General features: G+C 43.1%; 3 protein-coding genes across 3 annotated transcripts; 2 read left to right on the forward strand and 1 right to left on the reverse strand.

Moving 5' to 3' along the window:
• The first annotated feature begins 676 nt into the window (after window positions 1-676).
• Window positions 677-3,046, forward strand: LOC148882930 (uncharacterized). The gene is made up of 2 exons (XM_089023866.1): window positions 677-906; window positions 1,387-3,046. The coding sequence occupies exon 2, from the start codon at window positions 1,422-1,424 to the stop codon at window positions 2,295-2,297; it is 876 nt and encodes a 291-aa protein (XP_088879992.1). The 5' UTR covers window positions 677-906; window positions 1,387-1,421; the 3' UTR covers window positions 2,298-3,046.
• A 150-nt stretch (window positions 3,047-3,196) lies between these two features.
• On the reverse strand, window positions 3,197-8,710 carry btd (biotinidase). The gene is made up of 6 exons (XM_089023863.1): window positions 8,363-8,710; window positions 7,724-7,873; window positions 6,694-6,845; window positions 6,451-6,628; window positions 4,943-5,482; window positions 3,197-3,509 (listed from the first exon to the last, which is right to left on the reverse strand). Exons 1-6 carry the CDS (start codon window positions 8,582-8,584, stop codon window positions 3,237-3,239), a joined length of 1,515 nt encoding a protein of 504 aa, XP_088879989.1. The 5' UTR covers window positions 8,585-8,710; the 3' UTR covers window positions 3,197-3,236.
• A 410-nt stretch (window positions 8,711-9,120) lies between these two features.
• LOC148882932 (distal membrane-arm assembly complex protein 1-like) lies at window positions 9,121-9,795 on the forward strand. The gene is made up of 2 exons (XM_089023513.1): window positions 9,121-9,534; window positions 9,607-9,795. Exons 1-2 carry the CDS (start codon window positions 9,330-9,332, stop codon window positions 9,672-9,674), a joined length of 273 nt encoding a protein of 90 aa, XP_088879639.1. The 5' UTR covers window positions 9,121-9,329; the 3' UTR covers window positions 9,675-9,795.
• Window positions 9,796-10,018: the final 223 nt, after the last annotated feature.

The raw sequence follows: 10,018 nt of genomic DNA on the forward strand, positions 1-10,018 counted from the left end.
CAGATAATTGTGACGTAGAAAAAGACATCAAATCATCTGAACTAAATAAGAAGGGACACTGCAGGGGGTGGAATCAGCAAACAAGGCAAAAATAAAATAAAAGCCGAAATCAGTGTGCGATGAAGGCCGACAGATGGACTGGCGAGGAGCTGCTAAGCTCCAGCGTGGGTGGACCTTGAACATGAATGGTGCTGACATGAGGGGATTTTCCTGTGTCGCCATTATTAAAAAAAAAAGAAAAATGATAAGCTCTTTAGCCGTGGGAAACCTCAATGAAACTAGTCTACTCAGTAGGTGGCACTATTCAATGTGGATTTCGGTGCACAGAAAATCCTTGCAAAATGTTCTAGTTTAACTTTCTAATCAGAGATTAACGGTTTTTTACATGTTGAAGGCAAAGATGTAACGATAACCATATACTGTACCACAAAAAAATGGGCGACTGCAGCATCGCCTGTGTAAAAATGCCACAGAAAAAATATCCTGTGACTATAAAGTGTCCTTAAGAGTTTTGAAAGGCACTTATCAATGAAATGTATTATTATTATTATCATCATTATTATTAAAAATGGATGTGGGAAAATTTGTTATCCAGTATAAGAACATTTTTGCGAAAAAGAAATGCTACTTTTGATGCGTCACATTGACCTCCATTTCACATGCGATTACTATTTTAATTTTGGCACAATTTATCATCAATAATATCTGCGTGGTGAGTAGGTTGTGCTGTTACACAAATGTACACAAAGAAAGTTCAATTTTGGATGTTTTGTGTGTGTGTGTGGACGAACCACTGTGATTTGTAGTAAACCAAAGACTCCAGAAGAGGGCAGTAATGTCACAGTGAGGGATTGGTACAATTGAAGAAGAGAAAGCCGGAAGTGAGCATCCCTCAACGGAATCAATGTGAGTGTCAAACTGTTTGCCCATTTTATTTATCACCACGTTTGCCATCCTTTCTCGACACATACGTGGCACGTTAAACACGTGAAAGCACCGCAGCTCCTTTGCGTCTCCCTAAACTCCGCGGCAGGCCCGGCGTCTGTTTGAGTTAGCTTTAGCGTGCTAGTCGTAAACAAAGAGACGCGGAAGTTAGCGACGCATGCTAAAACCAGTCGGTCGGCGGCAGCGGTACCGTATTGAAAATGTGTGCAGTCCGAATCCTGCTAGTGTTGGTGACTTAACGGTGCCGTCGAGGAGATATTTGTAGCGCCGGAAAGGAACATTGACACTGTACGAGCTGTGTTGGAACAAAAGAAGAAAATGGCGCTTACAAAGCTAATCGGTGTCCCCGATTCGTCAATGGAGAAGCCTGAAAAAACGTCATGGAGGGAATCCCATCACAGCATGTGGCAATATAAAATGTCCACTTTTTGTGTCCTTCAGATCTTGCTGCTGGGCAGCAGGAGTGGAGCTCCGTGATGGAGCAGAAGGAGTCCAACCCTCCCCACATCAAACTGGAGTCGGAGGAGGACGTGCATAGCAGTCAAAAGACCGAGCAACATGAGGACTGCATGGACACTGCCAAGTTCCACGTGACCAGCGTCATTGTCAAGAGCGAAAGAGACGATGAAAGCCACGAGCTGTTGCCCGAGGAGAAGTTTGAGTCCCAGTCGGACGTAGAACCCCACGTGCAAGCGCAACCTCACGGCCGCTTGGCTCGTGTCACCCGCTACCGGCGAGCCCCGTTGGGCTTTGTCGCCGCAAAGAGCGGCGCTCCCGAGGACGTGATGACGACCGGGAGCAGATTCTCGGCGATCAACGGGTCGCGCCGTCCCAGCGGGAAGTCGTTCTTCTGCCCGTTTTGCAGCAAAACCTTCAACCAGCGCGTCCATTTGTCCCGCCACTTGAGCGTCCACACGGGCGACAAACCCTTCCACTGCACACTCTGCAGCAAAATGTTTGCCACCGGGGACCGCCTGCGCTCGCACACCAGGATCCACACCGGAGAGAAACCATTCAGCTGCCCAGTTTGCGCCAAGCGATTCTTCCATCGCTCGCATTTAGTCAAACACTCGCACATTCACACGGGCGTGAAGCCCTTCAGCTGCCTGTTTTGCGGCAAACGCTTCTACTCCAACGGCGACCTGGTCAAGCACACGCGGACGCACACCGGAGAGAAACCGTTCACCTGCTCCATTTGCAAAAGCAGCTTCGGCGACAGCTCCACGCTGGGCAAGCACAAGCGCCGACACACGGGCGAGAAACCCTTTGGCTGCAGCGTGTGCGACAAACGCTTTCCCTTTAAATTCCAAGTGAAGAAGCACAAATGTGTTGGCCAGAACGGCGCTCAGTGAATTTGCTGAGATGATGACTCTCGCCACTACTATCCTCCCTTTTGCCATATTTTCTGAATGTTGTGGTTGTGATTCGTCAAAAGAGGTGTCCTGACCTTGGACACAGATGAACGGCTGAAGAAACCTTTTCATCGATGTACCACTCCTGTACGACTGAGAGCTTACACAGACATAATGGTGCAACATTTGTAAAGAAGATGCAAAATAAAGATTTGTCTTTAAACACTGTTCAACATGTTTGATACCATTCTCATCCCGTCTACATTTGAGCACGACAACGCGCAAAAGGGCTGCCAATGCTCACCCACAGAAAATCTTATCCTGTGACTGTCAAGTGACCTTGAGAGTTTTGAAAGGCGCTTATAAATGAAATATTATTATTACTGCATCTATTAGCTAGCTAGCTACCTAACTATTTATTTGCTATTTATTAGCTATCTAGCTTGCTTAATAGCTAACTAGTTAGCTATCGTTTAGCTATCTAGCTGGCTAGGTAGCTATCTATTAGCGACTGTATCCTGTGACTGTAAAGTGACCTTGAGAGTTTTGAAAGGTGGTTCGAAATTAAATTTATTATAATTATTATTACTGTATCTATTAGCTAGCTAGCTACCTAACTATTTGCTATCTATTAGCTGCCTAGATAGCTAGGTAGCTATCTATTAGCGACTGTATCCTGTGACTGTAAAGTGACCTTGAGAGTTTTGAAAGGTGCTTAGAAATTAAATGTATTATTATTATTACTGTATCTATTAGCTAGCTAGCTTTGTAAGCAATTTGAGTTACTTCCGGTTTGAGTAAACGATGGCGCGTGTGGCTGCTGCTGCTCACCCACAGAAAATCTTATCCTGTGACTGTAAAGTGACCTTGAGAGTTTTGAAAGGCGCTTAGAAATGAAATGTATTATTATTATTTAATATTTTGTCTCCTCAGGGTCGCTCATTGGTTATCCAGGTGATAGACTCGGCCGTACAAGCACGCGGTCACCAGCCCGCCTTCCGTGTTTAGATGTTTCATGGTCACTTTTCCCTCTGTACTTTTCTCCAAGTGTTCTGGTTGTTCCAGGACGTACCGGCTCACCAGCACCGACGGGTACACATATTTGGTCCCGAAGTCACCCTCCAGAACCAAGTCAAATTTGGTTTCCGCTTCTTCGACTTCCTGTCCACAGGAGCTGGCTTCGGTCCCCGCGCAACGAACCACTGCACACACCTGGAAGCACATTGCGGTAGGTCAAATTTCCACATTGTGGACACTCTTTAGAATTTCAGCTCAAGGACAAATATGATGGAGAACATTTGGTTCCTTCCTTCCCAATATTTTGAATTTAATCTAACTTGACTTGTTATGAGGAAAATGTATCTTTCACTGCCACACATTTCAGACAGTTAAAAAAAATGTGTCTACTACAGTGCCAGGGTTATTGTCATTGTCACTCAAATTCCACGACCCCCAGAACATTTAGTTTTAGGACTCCATAAACATTCAATGCAGTGTAAGAATCCTGAGACTCTCTTCTTTCATCAGAAAAATAGTTAATTCCTAAATTATATGGGTCTGGAGTTATATGAGGTTGAAATGTAGGCGACTGTCATATCGGGCTTTAACAACAGCTGAAGCTGGACCAAAGCGCTAACATGAGGAAAATTCTGCCCCCTGGTTTAAGGGAAAAAAAACATAGCCAAAAGTCTGGCCAGCGCTTTATCAACACCTAAGCATGAAAAAAACAAAACCCAAACATATTTGGGAATGGCGCTCTACATCACACTTTCAATTCCCAAATAAATTTGTGAATGGTAATGAATGAGTTAAAATATTAAATAGCACAATTCCATCAAATAGGTCACGTCAATGCGTATGTGGAACTGTCGCGGCTTGGAATTGAAGCGGATTTACGTGGGACAGGTGATATGAGACAATTTTTCATCAATGCATGCTACAGCTTCATATTTGCTTTCAACATTTAGTTTGTAGCAGACGTGCACATTTCACCGTGACGTCCCTGATCCACTGGTGAAAAGGACGCTTTGATCCTCTCCTGTCATCTAGAACTGCTTTAAGATTGAATGACTGTCTTTTGTGTTGTCATATTTATCTTGACTTCAAGATGGTGCCGCGAGAGTGGCTGCATTCATAGCACCTCCTGTATTTTGTTTTTCTACTTCTTCTATTCCTTTCCTCACTTTAGTGCTGTGAAATGTAATTTCTCCACTGCAAGAGTAATAAAGGCTAATCCAATCCACCCAATGTCACGTCAATGAATTTTTTGTTTGCTTTCAACATTTAGCTTGTAGCAGACGTGCACATTACACAATTACGTCTGATCCACTGGTGAAAATGACGCTTTGATTCTCTCATCTAGAACTGCTTCATAAAGTACTTAAGATTGAATGACTGTCTTTTGTGTCGTGTCACATTATTTTTTTATTTTGTTTTGTTGTTATTTTGACTTCAAGATGGTGGCGTGAGAGTGACTGCCTTTACAGCAGCTCCTGTATTTTGTTTTTCTACTTCTTCGCTTCCTTTCCTCTTACTTTCATCACTTTGTTGTTGTGAAATGCACATTTTTCCACTGCGAGACTGATGAATGCTAGTCATATCCAATCCAATAAATAAAATAAGTAATCCCAGTTTTTGCTACGCACCTGCACAGCATAACGCCCATTGACAGTGTGAGTTCCAGCAAAAACTCCCAGCGCATAGAGTTCATCATCACCGTCACTTTGCGGAAAGCGCCGAAACTGCAGACGACAACAAAAATGGCCGTCGCACACCTTCAGGTTGCCTTCCACGTTGGCAAGGAGGACAAATTTAAACGGATCGTGCATCATGGTGGAGGTGAACGTCGGGGAGGATATCGGCTCGGAAGGACAGTCATCACGCTGACAGTAGCCCAGATCGACTGCTCTCCCCTTGACTTGGCCATATTCCTTGTCCACGGCCAACACGGGTATCCTAGCAACCAGCAGATGACCCTCTTCCGGGTCTCCGCTTTGCGCGTGGTGGTAGGTTGCTGCAAACGGAGTGTAGATGCCACTTCCGCTCATGATGAGACGCTCGCTGCGTATGTTGGCTGCGAGCAGCGTGACGTGAGAGCCCAGGCTGAACGCCCGCTGGAACTGGATGGTGTCCAGGAGGGGCAGCTGGTTCATCCAGGCTGCGGGGAAAATCAGCTGACGCACCCCCTACAAGATGACATTCAAATTTTAAGCATGTTTCTAAACATCTGCCCATTCCAAGATTATTTTTAATAATAATAATAATAATAATAATAATAATAATAATAATAATAATAATAATAATAATAATAATAATAATAATAATAAATTTCATATCCTGTGACTGTATAGTGTCCTTGAGAGTTTTGAAAGGCGCTTATAAATGAAATGTATGATTATTATTAATTTTTTTTTTAAAATACTGTTGCCAGTCACAGTACATTTAACTCATTCACTGCCATTCACAAATTTATTCGGGAATTGAAAATAGGACGTAGAGCGCCTTCCCCGAAGGTTTTTTTTCCATGCTTGGGTGCCGATAAAGCACTGGTCAGACCCCTGGCACTGTTTTTCACTTCCACGAGGGGGCAGCATTTGCCTTTTGTCCATGTTAGCGTTTTGTTCCAGCTTCAGCTGTTGTTAAAGCGCTATATAAATCAATACATGTAGTGTACTTTGTACACCTGCCCCCATTTCAAGCTCATATAACTCCAGACCCATATTATTTAGGATTTTTTTTTTTTTCTGATGAAAGAAGAGTCGGAAGGTTTCTTACGCTGTATTGAATGTTTGTGTCATCCTAAAAGTCAATGTTCTGTGGGTCCGGCAATTTGAGTGACAATGACAAAAACCCTGGCACTAGAGTGGACACATTTTGGACAGCTGCCCTCATTTCAAGCTCATATAACTCCAGTCCCATATTATTTAGGAATTAACAATTTTTTTCTGATGAAAGAAGAGTATATGGCTTCTAATACTGTCTGGAATATTTATGTAGTCCTAAAAGGCAATATTCTGTTGGTCCTGGAATTTGAGTGACAATGACAAAAACCCTAGCACTGGAATGGACATTTTTGCATGTCTGGCAGTGAATGAGTTAAAAAAAACTCATCCCCACAGATCATTCAATCTTTAATACTGTGTCATTGTCTCACCATCTCCACTAGATTGACTATAGGCTCATAGAAGAGGATGTCAAAGCAGGTGATGAGTCCAAATCTTCCGGCAAAGGTGGTGTCAAAACTGATAATCTCAAGCTGTGGCGGCGTGTCAAAAGCGTTCTCGAAGTAAAGATTCTGCTTATGGTAGCGTGCCACCAATAATCCGTCGGACCTGCGTGAGATAATGTTAGTCTCTTGACCGTGTACGGTTTAAAAAGCATTTGCGAGTCTAGGCACCTGAAAACCACATTAGCGTTGAACTGCCAGCGTCCATCTGCAGGACAAGGAGACGGAGGATCTGTGTGGAGGTGGCACGGTTGCACATCACCCATGTTGGCCACCACGTAGAGGTTGTGACGGCGAGCCATGCAGCTCAACTGATGCTGGACCTGCTCAGCAGAAAGCACACATTGAAAGGATAACAGACGCCTCCGGACAAGTTGTGTCCATAATTTGTAAAATCACTTCAAAAGACTTCTACTGAGCGTATTTTACAAAGATTCCATCGCATATAGTTACATTTTACGTTTTAAGACTTGCACTGAATATTCAGGAAGTCTTGTTTTCGAGTTGGTGACGATTCCTGACGTGACATCACGTCAGGAACGCCCCTGACCGAGAAAGCGACACACAATGCATTTTGGGTACTTTGTTTGGTCTGAAAACATCATGTTGATCGGTGTTGACGGCGAAATTAGAAGGAAATACATAAATAACGCGATGGTGAAGCGTTGTGTGTTGCACCAAGACTATTATTTGATACTAGTTGACACAAATTCCCAGCAAACAAATCAGCCCATTTCCAACGGAGCGTGGGCGCCATCTTGTGCATTTTCTGGGATGCTACATTGGAGTCCAGACGGCTCGAATTGATACTGATGGACTTCTTTAATCGATTGCAAACATTTATGCTTTCCTCTTAGAACTATTCGAAACATATCCATAACTGGATGAGTAACAAGAAAGCATTTTCTCTGAATCTGAAGCCATTGTTTTGATTCTAGAGCAAGGCAAGACGTCCTGGCGTGACGTCACGAACAAGGGGGCGGGACCTTCTGAAACTCGCCATTTCCGGGGTCATTTTGAAGTAGACACTAAGTCATTTTTATATGTGTTTTGCATTTGACTAAAAATACCAGCCTGTGTGTTTTGGGTATTTTAGATGCTACAAAACGTTTTTCTGATGTCAGTTAGGAAACAAAAAAATGGTGTCGGTAGTCCTTTAAGTGAAACAAAAACAACCCATGACATTTACTGTTCAACATACCTCTGTATTATTGAATTTTCCAGACTCTGTGCAGGGGTTCCATGTTTCCTCTTTGGGGTCAGGAATGGTCTCGAGGTAACTGGAAATGGACGAACGGCTGAAGTTGAAACCGTGAAGACCATCCTCTGGGAAGACAATAATCTGGGCACCCTGATACAGAAGGATAGGGTGGTATTCATCAGTTCTATATGCCCATTACTGCACTAACATTCTGGATCACGGTGTATGTTGTACAGTACAGTATGCAGTAATCCTTCGTTTATCGAATTTTATCATTTCTCAAAAAAACGACCATGAACAGTAAATGTAATTAATGTTGTATGCTTTGACCCGTTGTTTCACAGTATGTACTGTACTGACTTTCGCAGCCTTTTTTAGGCTCGAAAAAATTCCGCAATGCATCAAGGGCCGCGATAATAGAACTGCAAAGTAGCAAGAGATTTCTGTCAATAGTTAACCGACAATGACATGAATGTAAGGGTACGTTTTGGTTAAGGTTTAACTTAACTATAACTGGGAAAACTACCATAAAAACGTGTCACACGATATTTCGTTGTAATTATTCTTTTTACATGTACTTCACTACACAGTAACTCATTTTGCTAATTCTCAACAAGTCTTGAATATAAAGTGCAGTACCTGCTGGGCAGCCAGGGCGGCTTTCTCCTCGTATACTGCCAGGTTCTTGCGCATGTGTTTCAGGGCATCCAGCCGAGAAAGGGGTGTTTGGGGGTCAGGGTTGAGGATCACGCGGTGTTCGTAGACAGCAGCAGTGTATTCGAAATCCGAAGTAATCGCCTCGGTTTGACCGAAATCCCACGTGGACTGGAAAGCAAACAAAAGGACAACGACCAAAAGCATGCTCACAGTTGCTCATTGAATTCACATTAACACCGTTTGAACCAGTTGAGAAGTCACAAGTCCCTTCGGAAATATGTGGTTAATGTTTAAAGCTATGCGTCCGCAAATCCGGTACCATTCCACGTTTGCTATGTAAACAAAAAACTTTAATTTGAAAAGGTCTCAGAGGGAAGACTCGTGACGTAAACTACTGTTTTTTTTTTTTTTTTTCAAAAACAGAAAAATAAAATAAAATAAAATAAAAAACGTTTTGACTCACCATAGTCATTCAAAATACAAAAACAGTTTCCAGGATAAACTAAAGAAATTGTCTTGGTTGGTCACCAGGTGACGCTCGATTGCAAAGAGGCCCACGTTGTCACGAGAAGCCGTCAGATATATAACAAGGAAAACGCGAGTCTGCTTCATCATTCGAGGCACCACACAAAATGACACTTGTTAATTCATTAAAAATGTTTTTACGTCTTGAGTTTTACAAGCGACAACTTTCTGAAAGATGCACGATTTCAATGACGTCATACGTCCAAAAAGGAAAAACTTCCGGGTTACTCGACAAAACAAAAATGGTCGCAATACTAATACAAACATGCTTCGACCTTCGTTGTAAAACATGACAATCTTAATCTGCATTCTGTTCGTATTTTAGCAGCGTGTTTTCCGTTACGCGCATTTTATAGGCGGTCAGTCTGCATTCAACGTTCCCACGCACCGAAGCAGTTAGCTTTAGCACACGTTACGCAGCAAGATGGCGACACCCGAGCTGCCACCGGGACAAGACATCCCAATGTCGAAATCCATGCGGACTTTTAAGAGCTGCTGGAGCTGTCGACTTATCTGCGGTAGTGGTCTTATCCTATCTGGATGGTACGTGTTCAACGTTGCCCGCAAAGTGGTGCGATACGGTGGTCCGACCTCCATGGGGACGGTCGCACAGATTACTTTTGCTGCAAGTGAGTTGACCGCAAATGTAAATATAATTTGGACAAAAGCGTTGAAAAATGACTTATTTCTCCCCTGATTAGGTTTGGCCGTGTGGGGAACTGTTATCATCGCAGACCCCGTGGGGAAAGGGCAAAAGAAGACGGCATGATTACATTTGGGATTTGGGCTACGGATTGTGATGGGAATAAGAGTTTTTTGGAAACTGTTTTGCCGACGATAAACAATCCGGTTTGTATCCGGTATTTGTCGAGATTAAAACAATAACAAGATCACCATGGGACTTTCTACATATCCTCCAGTTGATTTCGACTCATTTGACTTTCATATATTAAATGGCAATGACATTTTACAAACTACTGTGATACCTTGGATTACAAACTTAATTGGTTGGGTTGGAGTGTGTAAGGCGAAAAGTGTGTATCTCAAAATACAGTTTCCCATAGGAAACCATTAAAATGAGAATAATCCGTTCCCAGGTCGCCATAAAACGTA

This window comes from Hippocampus bargibanti, linkage group LG20 (genome assembly GCF_051943395.1).
Source record: "Hippocampus bargibanti isolate YZ-2025 linkage group LG20, ASM5194339v1, whole genome shotgun sequence".
In the NCBI taxonomy this organism is placed as follows: domain Eukaryota; kingdom Metazoa; phylum Chordata; class Actinopteri; order Syngnathiformes; family Syngnathidae; genus Hippocampus; species Hippocampus bargibanti.

Excerpts from the sequence above, each read along its gene's own strand:
- btd (XM_089023863.1), bottom strand. The coding sequence starts at position 8,584 with ATGCTTTTGGTCGTTGTCCTTTTGTTTGCTTTCCAGTCCACGTGGGAT. Across the intron at positions 7,874-8,362 it reads CCGCCCTGGCTGCCCAGCAG|GGTGCCCAGATTATTGTCTT; the intron begins GTACTGCACTTT and ends CTTCTGTATCAG. Across the intron at positions 3,510-4,942 it reads ATGGGCGTTATGCTGTGCAG|GTGTGTGCAGTGGTTCGTTG; the intron begins GTGCGTAGCAAA and ends ATGTGCTTCCAG.
- LOC148882930 (XM_089023866.1), top strand. The coding sequence starts at position 1,422 with ATGGAGCAGAAGGAGTCCAACCCTCCCCACATCAAACTGGAGTCGGAG.
- LOC148882932 (XM_089023513.1), top strand. The coding sequence starts at position 9,330 with ATGGCGACACCCGAGCTGCCACCGGGACAAGACATCCCAATGTCGAAA. Across the intron at positions 9,535-9,606 it reads ACAGATTACTTTTGCTGCAA|GTTTGGCCGTGTGGGGAACT; the intron begins GTGAGTTGACCG and ends TCCCCTGATTAG.